The sequence below is a fragment of the Sorex fumeus genome, unplaced genomic scaffold (genome assembly GCF_029834395.1).
Source record: "Sorex fumeus unplaced genomic scaffold, SorFum_2.1 ptg000030l, whole genome shotgun sequence".
Taxonomy (NCBI): Eukaryota; Metazoa; Chordata; class Mammalia; order Eulipotyphla; family Soricidae; genus Sorex; species Sorex fumeus.
In genome coordinates, this window is record NW_026606087.1 from 18,489,904 (window position 1) to 18,508,734 (window position 18,831).

The 18,831-nt window shown below is 45.6% G+C and overlaps 1 protein-coding gene across 1 annotated transcript in view; it reads left to right on the forward strand.

Moving 5' to 3' along the window:
• P4HA3 (prolyl 4-hydroxylase subunit alpha 3) overlaps positions 1 to 18,831 on the forward strand; it is a 43,721-nt gene that overhangs the window by 4,358 nt on the left and 20,532 nt on the right. The window contains exons 2-4 of the mRNA XM_056116098.1: positions 5,780 to 5,922; positions 6,774 to 6,997; positions 13,798 to 13,947. Coding sequence (XP_055972073.1) covers positions 5,780 to 5,922; positions 6,774 to 6,997; positions 13,798 to 13,947 — 517 coding nt within the window. The remainder of the gene's footprint in view (positions 1 to 5,779; positions 5,923 to 6,773; positions 6,998 to 13,797; positions 13,948 to 18,831) is intronic.

Sequence of the window (18,831 nt, forward strand, 5' to 3'; positions counted from 1 at the left end):
GCCTCAAGCCGTAGTCTCTAAGTTTTTTCATGTTGCAATAGAATATGTTTTACTAAGTAGAACCATATGGAGCTGAAAGCTGGAAATAATGGTTAACTTACCAAAAAAAAAAAAAAAGACACCCTGGCTTCCAGTTTCCTCCTTGGGGTCCTCAGGCTCATAGTCTCCTAAGTTTGGCTCCCTAAAAGCCCCACAAAGGAAATCAGGTTCATTATTTCTGTGCTTGTTTAGTTGATTGAGGTTCTGCGATTTACAGTACTGTGAATGATGGCTTCCCATGCACATAAATCTAACACTGCACCCCTCACCAATGTACCACCTTCCACCCGAGCACCTCTACCTTTCAGTTACTCCCGGAACTCAACTGTGTGGATCAGTTCTCCTATTGTATCGCCTTTGGCTATTTGCTGCTACTTAACTGTGTAACTTTCTGCTTTGTGGGGGGCCATCCCTGGCAATGCTTAGAGGTTATTCCTGGCTTTGCACTAGGATTGAACCTAGGTCAGCCGTGTGCAAGGCCAGTGCCTTACCTGCTATGTTATCTCTTTAGCCCCGAGCTGTTTCTGTAAGTCCCACAAATGAGAGATATCTTACTGTGTCTGTCTCTTTCCTTCTGACTGGCTCCACTCATCATGATATCCCCTAGTTGCATCTCTGTCGTGGCACGTTGCTTGATTTGGTTCTTCTTAGGTGAGCTTCTCTTTAGACTCCATTTCAGTGCGGAGGTCCCTACCCTTAAGGAATCCTTAGCTTAGACATTGCTCAAAAAAACAGATCCTCTCCCAGGAGGGGAGATGCATGTCGAAAGTAGACTATGGACTGAACATGTTTGCCACTCAATGCCTCTTTTGCAGACCACAACACCCAAACGGAGAGAGAGAACACAGGGGATTGCCCTGCCACAGAGGCAGGGAGGGATGGGGGGATGGGGGTGGGAGGGATATTAGCCATGGTGGTGAAAAACGGGCACTGGTGGAGGGATGGGTATCTGATCATTGTATAATTGAAACCCAAGCCCAAAAAATTGTAAATCTACAACTGTAAAAAAAAAAAAAAAAAAAAAAAAAGAAAAGAGAAACTCTCAGGGAAAATCCATGATGGTTATTAAAAGCATGATTTTGGATTTGGGACCTAGCACGCACACCTGTAAGGAAATTATTATTATTTAAATTATTAATGAATCAATAATTTTCATTATATAATGAAAATATGAGAGCTTTTGAAGGAAAAAATAAAACAGATCCTGCTTCCTACCCTCACCCCCGATACCCTCCCCTCCAGTCCCTCCTTTCTTCATTTGTCCCTATTCCCCCTTGTCAAAGCCCCTTCCCCCATCAGAACACTGCTGTGCGCTCACACACATGGACAGACACCCATAGCCTTTCTTGCTCCTTTTTGCTTTTTCTTCCACTGTGATTAATTTGTGACTAATTTGTTCTTGAAATCAGTCTCTTTGGGGAGAAGGGGTTTGGGCCACAAATGTCTCTGCCTGAGGCTTACTCCAAGCTCTGTGCTCAGGGATCACTTCAGGTGGTGCTCAGGGAACCATATGTGGTGCTGGGGATCAAACCTGGGTCAGTTGTGCTACTATCTCTCTGGTCTGAAATATTTTTAAAAAGTTTTTTTTTGGGTCGCACTCAATGATGCTCAGGGGTTACTCTTGTCTCTGCACTTAGGAGTTACTCCTGGCTGTGCTTGTGGGATCATATGGGATGCCGGGGATTGGCTGCTGTGCAAGGCAAATGCCCTACCCGCTGTACTATTGCTCCAGACCTTGGTCTGAAATCATTTAAGGCAAGAGAAAAATTCTTAGAAGGCAAAACTAGAGCTCAAATATTCCTTTTACAAATCAATAAGGTTCAAGAATGTAAGTTTTAGTAGTGTGTTAAGAGATGGAATAAGCTCTGGAAAGAAAGATGGCAGCCGCATGGGAGCCTTGTGGACAGCAGGTATGAGCCGGGGGTTGGGGGCGACAAAAACCTCAAGGGAAGGGGGGCGTTCCGACCCGTCCTTCACGCCCTACCGAGGTCACCAGTTGCCCCCCACGAGCGGCTCTCCGGCACGGCCACGACTCCAGAGCACAGAAACCAATCTCTTAATTATCTGACTTTTAGTAGAAATACTTCCAGGGTTAATAAGTAAAATAGCAGAAATCCAAAACCGTGCGGCCGACAACATTTAATTCTTGAACCCAGCTGTAGGAAGCAAATCATTTCACAACGCTTTTTCAGCATGTCTGATTTGGGGGGGGGGCGGTGGTAAACTCTAAATAATAATGGTGCATCTTTATCGAAAACAATGAATCTAGTTAAAGTAGATAGAGTGTTAACTAGAACTCATCTGCCTCACAGGAATTGGGAGGGGTGGGAGGTGGGGTTCTATTGGGGTTCGTGGTAAAAAATAAGTATTGGTAAAGGGAAATGTGTTTGATATTTACATGACTGAGACCTAAACCTGAAAGCTCTGTAAGTTTTCCCACAGTGATTCAATAAATAAATAAATTATATAAAAAAAAAGAGATGGAATAACCTGGGGGCTGGAGGATATTGCAGAGGGTAGGGAGCTGGTCTTGCACACTGCCAACTCGGGCTCAATCCCTGGCACCCAGTATGGTCCCCTGAGCCCATCAGGAGTCATTCCTGAGCACAGAGCCAGGAGTAATCTCTGAGCATCACTGCACGTGACCCCTCAATAAACAACAAGACAAAGGAAATGGAGTAACATAGTTCACGGAAAAGGGAGCAGATGAGTTGATTCTGTGGACATACTCTAAGATCTAGGAAGAGGGAAATTTCTGGAGAATGGATCTCTTAGGGTTCCACCATTTTTGACTCCTCTCCTCCTTCCCACACACCCTTTTATTGTTTTGCAAATGTTGGTGAGCTGGAGGATTGGACGCTTGTCCAACAGACACCACCTCATTCCATTACAAGCACCACGAGTGTCTGTTTTCTTCTCAAAACCCTCTTCCCATTTGCTCACAGATTGATGTAAGTGGACATCTCAGAGCACTCCCACTTACAACCTACTGGTGACTCCTGATCACACTTAGGGTTAAACCCAAATTCTCAGCAGACTGAATGGTCACTTCTCCATTCTCTTACCCAGGCTCCTCATAACCCCTGGCTCCATCAATACCCATCTGCATATATTTCCCCTACTGTGGCCCTGTGGACCTTCACATGAGTGAAACTTTCTCTGCCTGCTGGGAAGGAGGCCTACTCCTTCTCCTCCTCCCTCCCTGCCTCTTAAAGTCTCAGTTCGTTAAGTCTCTCTGAAACCTTCCATGAACTATGCTGGCCCAATCAGCCTCTTGCTTTCTGCACTCACCCCCAATTCGTGTTCTGAAATCTGATGTCATGTATGTAATATAATTATCAGTGTCCATCTTCCCTCTAAATTGCAAGTCCATGCTGTTAGTTTATTCAAAGATCCCCACTAGATTTTGGAAGCATAGATTTGATTTATTCTTTCATAGATTTCCAAGTTGAATTTAGGTATGGAGTGATGAGTATAACAGCTGTTGTCTTGCCCATAGATTCACTGAGCCTTAACCCACTCTTTCCTTTGTATCAGCTTGAGTCCACTGCCTACAATAACCAGTATGAACTTGTTTCCTGGATGCAGATTTGGGGGCTTACCATTAAAGCCCAGTTACTTGAGAGACAAGCATTGCTGGAAGAAAAAACATTTATATAGGGACTAGCAACCTGAGAAGATGGTAGATTTATGTCCCTCAAAGCACCATTTTACTTGCAAATTAAGGCTGGGGAGTAACATAGGGCTGGTTGGGAAAATAGGTTTAAAGAGAGGCCGGACAGGCTGACTTCATCCAGGGTACCTAGGAGGGAGGCTGGTGAGCTCACCACCTGCCCCAACTGAACCCTGGAAACCAAAAACCTCCAGAATCCAGTGCTACCATGCTCATGGCTGATCTCCATGCATTATCCCCTCACGCATGAGAATGAATCCAATGAAAAACCCAGGTATGTGGGTTTCGTGACTGAAATCTCCTGGCTTGCCTGGAGTCGGGTACGGATGCCCACCCCTCATCTCCCTGTGCTTTCTGGTGCCTTGCAGTCACACCCACACACCGCCTCTAGTGTCTTATAATCTCATTAAAGGCCACGATCCAGAGACTCACAGATAAATTTCGGAAGAGAGCAACATGCTGCAGAGATGCCTCAGGACCCGCAAATCACCATCCAGTTAAAAATTTAACTACAGCTTTGTCACCCTATTTAAAATTTTAGAAATCCTGGAGCACCCAGCCACATTCTCAACCACACGCCATCTTATACTTTATGCCACTGATATACCAAGAGTAGCAACACATTGAATGAGGTGTAAAGTAGGAGTCAACTGATCTTGATAAATATATAATAAATATATATGTGTGTATGCATATATATGTGTGTGTGTGCACATATATGCATACAAGGCTCAACCTGTAAGAACATGTTAGTGATCTCTTATTCAGGGGCTTAATGTCTCAAGGGTGAGATGCAGAAATCTTTACATACATTCCTCTAAGGAAACTTTTTGAATCATTTTTAGCGAATTATTCATAAAAAGCAATACAAAATTATTTAGCATTTGCCATTGGAGCAGGCTTGTGTGGTGGTGGGAAAACTCAAAATAATGGTGATGGTTGGTGTAATAGTAGTGGGATTGCTGTTGAAATATTTAATGTAATTAGTTATTGTAAATAACTTTATGAAAAATTTTAAAAAATTTAAAAAGAGAGGCCAGAGAAGTAACAGCTAATAAGGTGGTTGCCTTGCACCGGTGAATGCAGATTTGATCCCCAGCATTGTACATATTCCAGTGAGCACTGCCAGGAGTGATCTCTGAGCACAAATCCAGGAATAAGTCCTGAGCACAGCCTAAGTTGTGGCACCATAACAAAACCCCAAATTTAAAAAAGGCTAAAAGAAATTTCAAAGCAGGAAGAGTTGTATCTCAGGTCCTTTAGGCAAGTGTCAGAAACAAAACAAAACAAAAACAAAATAAAACAACAAAAGCCCCACAAAAATTCAGAATAGCAAAATCCAAGGAGAAAGCAGGCTTCCTGGGCAGGTAGTTCTGGTTCATCCCAGGCTTTGCCACTCACTAGCAGTGTGCCTGCTGTGTCCTCTCCTGCAAAATGGGAGTCAGAATCTGCTCGAAGGCTTCAGGCATTAAAGGAGACTTAAATGAGACCATATTCCTAAGGCACTTTGCATGATGCCTAATACATGTAAGGGCTTGGTAAGCAGGAGCCCCAAACGTTGAACTAATCCTCAGGTGTCAGATCAGAATCCCCCCTCAGCCCTTCGAACTCCCACCAGAATTAGGTGCTCTGCTTACCAATTGTCATGGCATTACGTGGTATGATGTGCCCACCTCCCTCCATAGCTTGCCTTGCAGAATTAGAATTCACTGTGCAGTGTATTTGAGCTTGTACCAGAGACTGAGAATTGAGTGTAGTATGATGAGGAAAACATTAGTTTTTCTTCTTTGTGAGCTCCTTAAGCAGTCACCGCCCCCCTGGACTTTATATCTCTAGCATGTATCCCTTTGTCTGACTTATGGTCTTTGCCAGTAGGGACTGGCTCATGAGTGAACAACTGGGTGGCCCTAAGTTGGTTGTGTGGGTGATTTTCATATGCTTTGTGTATAATGGTTAAAATATGACATGAGCTCCAGGGGTTAAGCATTACATTCATGCACCATGGCAGCATTTGCTTGGCGTGGTGGTTGGCCCAGTAGTTGAGAAGGTTCTACTCCTCTCTTTCAGGTTTTATGAGAAGGTGCTTTCTCTGCATGAGGACTCAGCCATCACTGTGTCTAATCCTTTGCTTGCATTTACTCTCATCAAACGCCTGCAGTCTGACTGGAGAAATGTGGTGCACAGTCTGGAGGCCAGTGAGAACATCCAAGGTAACGAAGAGGAGGGCTGGGGAGTGGAGGGCGGGGAGGAGAAGATTCTGTCTCACCCAGTGACAAGGAGAGAGATTCTGATGGGATGAAACGTAATGAAGTCTTCAAGTATTGCCTGATCTGTGTAGATCTAATATTATCAAGATTAGTTGTTAACATGGTTATTAGCAATTACTGTGAGGCTGGAGAGATAGTGTAGAAGATACTTGACTTACATTCAATCAATGCCTGTTCAATCCCCAGTACCATATAATGGTCCCCTGAGTCAGGGATAGCCCTTGGCCACCCTGGCTGGAATCCAAACTACTCCTTCCAGTGATATGTTTTTTAAATGACTGTGGTTAATATGTTATACATTAGAGAGCACTTTCATTATGCTACCTCATTTTGACCTTCACTACAACCTGTGTAGAATAGTGGCTTACGTCACTCAGTTTACCTGTACATGGAAAGTAGTATCTTCTCCTCGTTTCTATTTTATGAAGTTAAGATACTATCATGTCATTGGTAACAAAAACAGTTTCCAAATTTACTCCACTTTGTACTGTGAGATGCTTGCAGGCATTCAGAAGTAGAGGAAGAGGTTACACTTCTGAAAAACAGAGTCGGGAGAGGTGCTGGAGGGGTGGGCCTTGGTTTGGTCTGGAGGCCAATGAGAACTCCAGAGAACTTGTGCCTCAGTCAGAAGATGGTACCAAGTGTCTGCTCTGGGCCAGTAACTGTGCTCGCCACCAGAACAAAGTCAACCCTAGTTTTGTTTGTGAAAAAAGTGGAGACAGGTGTTCAGGCTGACACATACTCAATGCACACCCTGTTGTGTGCATGGAGATGACGACTCTGGATCTTTCCAGCTCTAAAGGATGGTTATGAGAAGGTGGAGCAAGACCTGCCAGCCTTTGAGGACCTGGAGGGCGCGGCGCGGGCCCTGATGCGGCTGCAAGATGTCTACCTGCTTAGTGTGAAGGGCCTCACCCAGGGCCTGTTCCAGAGGGTCACTGGCTCTGCGGTCACCGACCTGTACAGGCCCACACGGCTGTTCTCTCTCAGTGCCGATGACTGCTTCCAGGTCGGCAAGGTAAGAGTGCACAGAACAGGCAAAGTTACTCCATTCCAATCATATGGGTATATCCCTGATCCTGACAGCATGTTTGGAAATGTGATCGTAGCCCCTAATTTCAGAGAAAGACACTAAGCCTCAGATGGGGTTGATAACTTTACCATCGTGTGCCCAAGGTCACCCAGTTTTATGTAGTAGAAATAAATATCATTATTATTGTTGTGGTTGTTGTTTTGCATTGCAGGGATAGAACGCCCCAGGTGGGGTATGGTGCTGCCAGCAGGTCAATCTGTACCTGTGAGGTGAGTCCATCGGCAGCCTGATGGTGCCTTCAGACTTCTAGATACCCCAAATTGCTGCTGTGCCTTTGGCCAATCCGCAACAACTTGTGGCCAAGTTTACCAAGAAAGTAAATGGCCAAAAGTTAGGTATGTGGGAGACACACCCACAAACCACCTCTGGCTCAGCTGTATAATTGGAGGCAAGGCCTCTCTGGTTCCTGATAAACTTCTTAACAGCCAGAATCCCAGAGACTCAGAAATCTCAGAACCCAGCGGCTTTTGGCAGAAATGCGTCTGGTTCCCACAGTAGGTTACTGGCACTGCCCACCCCAGGTGGGAATAGGTTTCGTGCCTTGGCTTGTTCCCTCTGGTGGCTTGTTGGCTACCATCCTCCAGAGGCCATTGGACAGTCAGGTTTGGGCCCGCAGTGATGAGACACACAGGGCCTCATGGGATGGGGGGTGGAGCTGGCCCTTTCCTCACTGCTCCGACAAGACCCCAAGTCGCCGCCCGTGAACGGCCTCTCTGGTTCCTGATCAAGCTGCTTAATGGCCGTGATCTCAGAGACTCAGAATCAAATCTTGGAACCCAGTGGCTTTTGGCAGAAATATGTCTAGTCCCTGCAGTAGGTTACCAGCGCCAGGCCACCTCGGGGGGGGGGGGGGGGGAAGGGTTCTGTCCCTCCGCCTGCTCCGCCTGCATGGTCCAAGAGACTCAGGAACAAATCTTATGCTTCTAAGGCATAAGCCCTACCACTGAGCCACCTCCCTGACCAAGAAATAAATTTTGGAGCTGCATTTTGTGAACTCCAAATTCCATCCATTTTTTTCCAAGAAAGATGGTCACGTATATCTGTAAGGTACTCTTGTGAATGAAGTGGGTGTCATTAAGCAGTGGACTGGGACTGTCCTTGGCATCTGGACCTTGGTGACTGTAACTCTAGCATCTAAAGGTAGATGAAGTACAGGGTGGGAAGCAGAAGCAGGGCTGAAGGTTGTGGAAAGAGCTAAGAGAAGGTGATGTAAGGTGAGTTCCCAGGAACTCCCGAGACTTTCTAGAACCACTTAAATTTTCTGGACACTAAGAAACGCTCGATTAAAATAGGGTCAAAAAGCCAACTTGCCCCAGACTTTTGGAACCTTCTAAATGTGACAGTTCATTGATCTTTTTGTTTATTTGTTTGTTTGGATGACCATACCCAGCAATGCTTGTGGGCTACTTGGTGCTTACTTCTGGGTTTGTCCAGGGCTCCCCCAGGCAAAGCAAATGTCCTAGAATATTCTAGCTCTGTAGCCATTTACCCAGCCCCTTTAACTGAACTCTGATAGAAAGTTATAAGCAAACTTAAAAATTTTAATAGTTATTTTGCAGTATGCTCTTTGTTAACCTTTGCTTTATTGAGGGAAAAGAAGCAATGAAGTGAATCCTGTTTTAATTGTGAGGATGTTTATTGCAGGAAAGCAAACTTTTCTCTAGCCCCCATCAGAATGTATTAGATCTGAGAGCGGGCCACTTATGTTCCCACTTCCATTTGAGGGAATCTCTCTTCCAAATTAAAGGCAGAGTAGTTTGCCTAAGACTCTCCGTGTGCCACTTTTCCTTTATTTATTTATTTATTTATTTATTTATTTATTTATTTTTTTGAGGTTCTGAATGGATTCCTGTTCATGGTTGATTTCACTGTAAGCCAGTGAAAAGACCCCATGGACACACTAGCACAAGCTCATCGGTGAGGCCTTTCTGAAACTGCGACCATGTGCTGAAGATTTAGGAAGCCACATACTGAGAGCCTCCTTGGGAATCATTTCTGGAATTTATTGTTCTAAAAAATGTCATTATAAGATGTTGCGCGGCCGCAAATGCGACCGTGTGCTTCCGGGAGCTGGGTTTTATAGTCTCTGAGTCTTGGCTGTTGATGGGATTACACAGCGCAGGGGGCCAGTTGGTGGGTGTGACCCCTGCCTACTGGAATTTGGAGGATCTGGGTGGAGGATGCTCAGCCCCGGTCCGAGTAGGCTTGGAGATCTCAGCCCCGGGACCCGCATGTCTTTGTTCCTCAGCCGGTACCTTCATGTGTGCGGAGAGTGGTCTCAGCATGGTGGTGGCTGGTTCTGGAGGTCTTCGGCTGCCGGAGCCCTGGTCGGGGCGGGGAGGGAAACTCAACCCGCTCCCCTCCAAGGGGCCCTGGCGAGGACAGCCAGGCGTTGGGGCAGAAGACTCTGCGCTGTTCTCTTCCGGGAGCTGAGTTTTATAGTCTCTGAGTCTTGGCCGTTGATGGGATTACACAGTGCCAGGGGGCCAGTTGGTGGGTGTGACCCCCGCCTACTGGAATTTGGAGGATCTGGGTGGAGGATGCTCAGCCCTGGTCCGAGTAGGCTTGGAGATCTCAGCCCCGGGACCCGCATTACTGAATGTAACCTGCCCACATGGCAGAGTCTGGCAAACTCCCCATGGCATACCCAATATGCCAAATACCAGTAACAATGATGGGTCTCATTCTCCTAACCCTGAAAGAGCCTTGAATATGGCACTTTTTAAAAAATCTCAGGGCTAGGACAAAGGAGACGTTACCGGGGCCTGCTCGAGGCAATCGATGAATAACAGGATGGTCGTGATCGTCGTGATCGTGATTGTTCTAAAAGTTTAAATAGTGGGATTTGGGAGGTGTCTCAAAAGTGGTGCTTGAGAGACCTGGGGCCCACTCTCATGATTCTAGGTCACTGAAATTGTGGATCAGTGTCAGAGCCCAGGAATGCAGTAATGCTTGGGTACTGTACACCAGTGCTTGGGGGCTTCAGGGGAGGCCATATAGTACTGGGGATTGAACCCTGAACCCAGGTTGGGGGCATGCAAAGCCTACAACATCAGGCTTGTCCTATCTCCCTGGTCTCTTTGCCCTGTGTCAGCTCTCTGTCTCTCTCTCTGTCTCTCTGTCTCTGTCTCTCTCTGTCTCTCTCTGTCTCTCTCTGTCTCTCTCTGTCTCTGTCTCTCTCTGTCTCTCTCTGTCTCTCTCTCTCTCTCTCTCTCTCTCTCTCTCTCTCTCTCTCCATGCCTTTATTTCTTTTTGGTTTTGGGTTTTGGTTTGGGGACCACACCTAGCAGTGTTCAGGGCTTATTCTGGCTCTGTGCTCAGGGGTCAGTGCTAGTGGGACTCAGAGTATTTATAAAGGATGCCGAGGTTTGACCCTGTGTTGGCCATGTGCAAGGCAAGCACCCTACCCACTGTACTGTCTTTCCAGCCATTTCAGATTATTTTAAATTTCGTATGTCCCAATACAGCTCATTGTTTCCAGCAAGAGCTACTGGGAGTAAAGCTTCTATTGTTATTCATTTTTTGAAGTAAATACAGATTTTATTGGAAGGTTTTAGGAAGGAGAATGAGGGAGAGAAATGGGAGAGAGAACAACGTGCCTAAAAGAATGTGGGCTTCTCCCTAGAACTTCTCTCGAGAACTGAGCAAGCAAATCTCACAGCTGACAGGTCCCCATCACCCTTGGGGGCCTCACCACCAGTGAAATAAACCAGGTTAGCCTTTTTCTTTTTTTGTCTGTGTGACTCTCAGGATTAAACCCATGTATTTACCACGGGTCATGAAATTCCTAATTGTTGAATTCTACTATTGCCCTACCACTTTAGGGGGTGGGTTGGAACACACCTTGTGGTGCTTAAGGCTTCCTCCTAATCCTCACATCGTTGCAGTGGTCAGAGGAACCATATCCTGTGCCAGGTATAGAACTAGGGTCAGCTGCAAACAAGGCAAGTTCCTTAACTATTTCTCCAGCCCTATTATTGCCATGCCAAGGATCAAACCAGGGCTGCCTACATTCTAGTGCTTTATTGCTGAATTACATCCATGGTCCTACCCTTTTATTATATCTGTTGACTCTTTCCTAGGACTGGAGCGATAGCACAGCGGGTATGGCATTTGCCTTGCATGCGGCCAACCTGGGTTTGATTCCCCCGCCCCTCTCGGAGAGCCCGACAAGCTACTGAGAGTATCTTGCCCACAAGGCAGAGCCTGGCAAATAAGCCTGTGGCTTATTTGATATGCCTAAAACAGTAACCACAAGTCTCACAATTTGTTGTGAGACGTTATTCGAGCCAGCTCCAGCAAATTGATGAACAATGGGAGGACAGTGCTACAGCGCTACAGTGACCCTTTCCTGATATATTTCCCCTCTTTGATTGTGAGTTCATTTTTCGAAGGTTTATTTTCCCCTCAGACAGTCTCTGTACCTGTAGTGGTGGAAATATCTCTCCAGAGTCTTCTGGGTTTTCTTTTCCCAGGAACTCTAGTGATATCACTAGACATAGGTTCATTTTTAAAAAATATTGATTGGTTTGGGTTTGTTGTTGTTTTTGTTGTTGTTGTTATTTGTGGTGGGGCAGGGGGCAGCACACCTGATCGTACTCAGGGCTGACTCTTGGCTCTGCACTTCAGGATCACTTTGGCAGGCCCAGGGAACCATATGTGTGCCAGGGATTGAACCCGGGTCAGCCATGTGCAAGGCAAGCGCTATACTGTCTCTGTACTATCTCTCCAGCTCCTGGATTTTTAAAAAGTAAGAAGTAAGGCACATCCAAAATGTGAAGTACATGTCAACATAGTGGATGGTCTAAGGAGAAACTTTATATCCCAAAGAAGACACCAGATATTCTTGTCTCTGCTTCAGTGGGTAGGTTTTGGGGGGCACAACATTTCCTTGAAAGGTTTTGATTTTGTAATTTTGTAATAGGGTTTGTTTTGTTGTTTTTTTGTTTTAGTGGGGGTGAAGGAGGTGCCTCCTTGGGCTGCTTCTGGCTCTGAGCTCAGCGATTGCTCCCAGACTTCAAATTGGGTCAGCTGCATGCAGGACAAGTGCATAACCCCTGTATTGTCTTGCCAGCCCTTTTGAATTAATTCCAATTCCTGGATTTGGGGAAGTGTAAGGAAAGTTCGTATTCAGTTCTCATGTGGGAATTTATGGTTTAAGCACCAAAGTGAATGAGCCAGCACGCCCATCCTGCATAGCTGCTGCATCTGCTCATAAGATCAGTGCTTAGAATTTCAGCTTTTTTTTTTTTTTGGCTTTATGTGTCACACCCAGTGATGCTCAGGGCTTACTGCTGGCTCTGCACTCAGGAATTTCTCCTGGCAGTGCTCAGGGGACCATATGGGATGCTGGGTATGGAACCAGGTCGGCCAAATGCAAGGAAAATGCTCTCCCTGCTGTATTATTGCTCTGGGCCCTCAGCTCCTTTTTTGATACCTAGCTATTTCCCATTATTTCCTAAAATATATCTGTTTCCAATATATTTATGTTCTGTTGTATTTTATTCAAATGCCTAAGTCTTTGTGATGGAAAGAGTTCCAACCAACTACATTGTTGGGACATGAAGTGCCTCATTAAAAAGTTCACTTACAGAAAAAGTTTAGTCATTCGTAATGATCACTTTTCATCTCGCTAAGAAACCTGAGGGCCAGTGAGATAACACAACGGATTATTGTCAGACCTGGGAAGGCAACCGATTTATGGCAGTATCTCATGGTTCTGTCCCTATTTTTCTACCTGTAAGGACATGATGCCAAAATTAGATCGTGTTGTCAGATCCCTTCCAGCTCTGTGACTTCACCGTTCCTTGCTGTCTCCAACATCAACTCCCAAGAACTCCCACGATCAGGACTGGTATTCTTATTCACTATAAGCTGCTAGACAGGAATAATACTTAGTGCTGAATGGGTGGCCATCAGCCGCACATTCCAACATTTAATAAGGAGCAAACTCACTGAGATTTCATAGTGTTCCTTCGTGGGGCCAGTCCTAGGGTATGCTTTATTCAGATACCCTCATTTGATTATAAGACCTATTAGGGCAGGAATCACCTGCCTATTTTCACATTGAAAATACTGAATAATGTTAAATGTATAAATGTAATGCATTCAAGTGCTACTGACTAAATCTTCCTTACAGTATGACATGCATAACTGTCATTTCAGCCTCCTTTCCTGCTTCTCCTCATTGCGGGTTATAGCCACATTGTACATTTGAACACATTCTTGCTTCAGACATCAGTGTCCTTATCCTCTGTTACTTAAAAAAACAGTTTTTATTATTCTCTCTCCTTTTTTTTTTTTGGTTTTTGGGCCACACCTGGCAATGATCAAGGGTTACTCCTGGCTCTGCACTCAGAAGTTAAACCTGGTGGTGCTCAGGAACCAAATGGGATGCTGGGGATAGAACCCGGGTAAGCCCTATGCAAGGCCAAAGCCCAAACTCCTGTATTATCACTCCAACCGCATTATTCTCTTATCTTAAAAAATGGTTTCCTCTCCATTTCTGCTCATTCCTTTTGTTCTTCTCAGTAGGCCCATTTCAGGTACTGCTTCTCTGCATTTAGGACAATGCCTTGCATATAGCAGATGTTAATAACTTGAATTGAATCACAGTTGAGGTAATAATGCACTTGCTTGGCTTCCAACGGGCTTCTCTCTCTCCTTGTCTCCTTCCCTCTACCTGTGTGCTCTGGTTTTCATGGCACCTTTCATGTACCCTGCAGGTGGCCTATGACATGGGGGATTACTACCATGCCATCTTGTGGCTGGAGGAGGCTGTCAGTCTCTTCAAAGGATCTTACGGAGATTGGAAGACAGAGGATGAGGCCAGTCTAGAAGATGCCTTGGACCACTTGGCCTTTGCCTATTTCCAGGTAGGGAAGAAGGGCTCGTTTTATCAACAAATATTTGATGGGTTGCTAGTGTCATCACACTTTGTGCTCCCAGCAGTTCATAACACCCCAAAGATGTCCTTTAAGACATCACCAAGTCTTAAGGAAATTCTGGATTGTTGTCTTTTCCCATCTTCAACGGGGTCCATCTGAGAACGCTAACATGTCCAGCTCCAGAGCTGACTTGACCTGATGCATAGTACCAGACTCTGTGCCGCCTCCAGCTGTAGGTTTTCCCTGGCACAGATCATCTACGATCAGTTTTGCCTAGGAGGAACCTCATTTTCCTAAATAAGGGAGCTGCTACTCTTTGTAATAGCTGAATACCACACTTCCCACCAAAGTTGAACAGTTTTCAAAAACCACCTGAAAAAATTACAAGAGCGAAGACCCAGAATTCCCAATGTTAATCAACCCTTATGCACTTTGTTCCTTTTTCCTCCCCCCGCCCCGCCCCTCCATTTATGAGACCTAGTTAGTTGCCATCATATCCTGAAATATATCTATTTCCAATACATTTATATTCTGTTATACTCCTGAGAAAAGGGGAGGGGGAGATTATGGGTAGCCCTCACCTGTGTTGCTGCCAAGGCAGATTCATTCTGAAAGCAGCAACTGACCCTGTTTCTCTCAGGGAAGTTCCTGGTAAGTGGATCTTTGGAGTAGAATCTTCCAGGCTGTTCTGGAAATAGAATCCCCATGACATCACAAAGGGCAAGAAGTAACTGAATTTTAACAGAGGAAGAAAATGGAGCCTTGGCATGGAGACTGAGAGCAACTAAAAGCGATTAATGCAGAAAAGGCGTTTTAAATCCAGACTCGTGTTGCTTTCAAGCCCTGAAGGACCTTTTCATAGTTGAGCTTTGTCTGGTTCATTTATTCATCTTACAGGGAATAGCTCAGCTCAGTTGACACCAATTTTGTGAAATCTCTCTGTTGGTCCTCAGACTTGACTTCTTTGTGCTCTCAAAACTTTCTGAAGCTTTTTTTTTTTTTTAAATGCACAGTCACTTACTGTCCTCCTGTTGTTCATCGATTTGCTCGGGCGGGACCAGTAATGTCTCCATTGTGACAATTGTTACTGTGTTTGGCATATCGAATATGTCATAGGTAGCTTGCCATCCTTTGTTGTGCAGGCGAGAAACTCTCGGTAGCTTGCCGGGCTCTCCAAGAGGGGCGGAGGAATCGAACTCGGGTCGGCCATGTTGGCTGCATGCAAGGCAAATGCCCTACCTGCTGTACTATTGCTCCAGCCTCATGAGGCATAGTCTCTTAAGATGATGTATGGCCCCCTTTGTGTCCCCAGATAAGTGTCCCTTTGTGTGTCTTCATGCAATTTTTATATCTATGTTATGTATGGGTTGGAGTGATAGCACAGTGGTAGGGCATTTGCCTTGCACGCAGCTGGCCTGGCCAAGCCGTGTTCAATTCTTCCACTCCTCTCAGAGAGCCCGGCAAGCTACTGAGAGTATCTCGCCCGCACGGCAAAGCCTGGCAAGCTACCCGTGCTGTATTCAATATGCCAAACACAGTAACATCAAGTCTCATGATGGAGACGTTACTGGGCCTGCTCGAGCAAACTGATGAACAACAGGAGGACAGTGCTACAGTGCTACAGTCTTAACATGGAAAAAAGTTATGTAACATTTTTCAAGCTATATTCTAAGGAAAACATTATTTCAGTACCTGTTGGTAATAAGAGGCACTATAATACAGTCTTTGAAGTCATAGGTTCTGAAGTCAGACCTGGGTAATATTCCAAAATATTAAAATTTCATATTCTATTTCACATTAATCCTCCCGGAATGAGTCCTTCTCAAATGACTAAATTTATTAATAGATAAACATCGAGTGGAATAGCATTTAGCCTGAGAAAGGAAATTGTGCCCATGCCAACCCTTGAGGACACCTTGAGGATGCCCCAGTGTGTGCAATAAGCTGGTCATGATATGAATCCTGTGTGGTTTTCCTTCCAGGAGACCTTGAGGAGTCAGATGCTATGGAGCCTGGTGGTTTTGGCTGGTAGGGAGCTCAGAGGGCTGCGGTGCAGGGCAAGCAGGCTTAAAAACTTGAATTTGATCCCCAGCACTCCATGAACTCCTGCATACCTCTAGGGAACCCTCAGTGTCTATGGGCTGCATGATGTGCCCAGGCACTGACCCATTCGGCTTGCTGGCATGGTCTGGACTGGTCCCAGGCTTGGGGCCACAAACCTAGCAGTGACAAAGACTACTCACCAAGCATAGTGCTCAGGTCTCTCCTGGAAGTGCTCAGGGGATATCTCGTGCTGGGGATTGAAACTAAGCCTCCCGCATGCAAAGTTGGCACTCCAGTCTTTGGGGTTAGTTCCCTGGCCGAAGGATGCTGGCATATTTGTTTTATTTTTCCCCTTTGGACATTGCTTTTTCCCTTTTGCTTGCTTTTTTAAAGAAAAAATTATTTGGCACTGGAGTGATAGCACAACGGTAGCGTGTTTGCCTTGTACACGGCCAACCTGGGTTCAATTCCCAGCATCCCTAAGCACTGACAGGTGTAACTCCTGAGTGCAGAGCCAGGAATAACCCTTGTGCATTGCCTGGTGTGACCCACCCCCCCCAAAAAAAGTAAAGAAAAAAAGAAAAAGCTATTTATGGGGTTGGAGAGATAGAATAGTAGGTGGAGTGCTTGCCTTGCATGTGACTGACTGGTTTGACTCCTGGAACCACATATGGTCCCTTCGCCCTGCCAGGAGTGATCTCTGAGCGCAGAATCAGGAATAAGTCCTGTGCACCACTGAGTGTAGTCCCCAAATCAAAATAATAATAATTAGACATTATGATTTACATGGCTGTTCACAATGGCTTCTTTGGCATACAATGTTCCCCCTCCAACCCATCCACCAGATGTCCCCTTCCCTTCACCACTTACCCCAGATTCCTTACCAGCTCCCAACTGACTCCTTGACAGTTACATTAAAGTTTGTCATAGTTCACTCCTTCACTGTTGGTGGGAATGTCGACTGGTTCAGCCCTTCTGGAAAACAGTATGGACGATTCTCAAAAAATTAGAAATTGAGCTCCCATTTGACCCAGCAATACCACTCCTGGGAATATATCCCAGAGAGGCAAAAAAGTATAGTCGAAGTGACATCTGCAATTGTTTGTTCATTGCAGCACTCTTTACAATAGCCAGAACCTGGAAGAAACCTGAATGCCCAAGAACAGATGACTGGTTAAAGAAACTTTGGTACATCTACACAATGGAGTACTATGTAGCTGTTAGAAAAGATGAAGTCATGAAATTTACATACAAGTGGTACAACATGGAAAGTATCATGCTAAGCGAAATGAGTCAGAAAGAGAGGGATAGACATAGAAAGATTGCATTCATCTGGGGGATATAAAGTAACAAAATATGAGATTAATACCCAAGAATAGCTGAGATCAGCACCAGGAGGATTACTCCATAACTTAGAGGCCAGCTGGGTATTCTAGGGGAAAGGGCAGTTCAGATAGAGAAGGGAGCACCAAATAAAGGGTGTTAGGAGGATCCTCCCAGGAGGGGAGATGCATGTTGAAAGTAGACTATGGATTGAACATGTTTGCCACTCAATGCCTCTTTTGCAGACCATAACACCCAAAAGGAGAGAGAGATAACAGGGGATTGCCCTGCCACAGAGGCAGGGGGGGAATAGGGGGATGGGGGTGGGGGGATATTATCCATGGTGGTGGAAAATGGGCACTGGTGGAGGGATGGGTATCTGATCATTGTATAATCGAAACCCAAGCACAAAAAATAGTAAATCTACAACTGTACCTCATGGTGTTTCACTAATAAAAAAAAAGTTTGTCATAGTTGGGGTCTCATGGTTTTGGTATTGATATTGAATGGTCTGGAAGTATACTTCATGTCTACATCATAAGCCCTCTGATCCCTATGTTACTTGCTTGCCCCTCCATTTCTCTTTTCTCAGCATTAAGAGTGGTGGGTTTGGGGGGGACAGAGCAATAGTAGAGTGGGTTGGGTGCTTGTCTTGCATGCAACCAACCCTAGTTCATTCCCTAGCACCCCCCTGTGGTCCTACCTACTTGTTTACCAGGAGTGATCCCTGATGATCCCTGAGTGCCAAACCAGGAGTAAACCCTTATCTTTTCCAGGTGTGGCCCAAATGCAAATAAACAAATGACGTGTTTAGGGGTCAGAGAGATCGTGTTGTGCGTAAGGTGCTTGTCTTGCACGTAACCAACTTGGGTTTGCTTCCCAGAAACCCATACAGTCCCCCTGAGCACAACCAGGAGTGATCCCTGAGCACAGAGCCAGAAATAAGCACTGAACACAGCCGGGTGCGACCCTAAAAAAAGGAAATGATGGGTTGTCAGGGCTAGTGAAGGGGCTAAGGGAATTGGGTGTTGTGGTGATGTTGTCTATAAGAATTTGATTTTAGGTTTTATTTTTTGGATGGACTTTCCCAAGCAGTGCTTAGGGAGTTTGGGGACTCTACTGGCCACTTAGGTAACACAGTTGAATTCTTGGTCCCAGTGTGGCGGGGGGGGGGGGGGGGGGGGGGAGGTGGAGCAGAAAGGGGCGGGGCAGGGGAGACCAGAGTCATCTGAAGTGCTGGGGGCCTTCAGGGAAGTACCTGGTGATGGTCAGGGGTTCATGCAGTGCTGGGGATTGAACTTGGTCTATGTTCCCCTGAAAGTGAACCTGGCTCCTAGTGTTTCAATTTCTTCCTCTCTTCCTTCCTTCCTTCCTTCCTTCCTTCCTTCCTTCCTTCCTTCCTTCCTTCCTTCCTGTCTGTTCTTTCTTTCTTTCTTTCTTTCTTTCTTTCTTTCTTTCTTTCTGTCCTTTTTTTTTTTTTTGCTTTTTGGGTCACCCCCCCCAGCG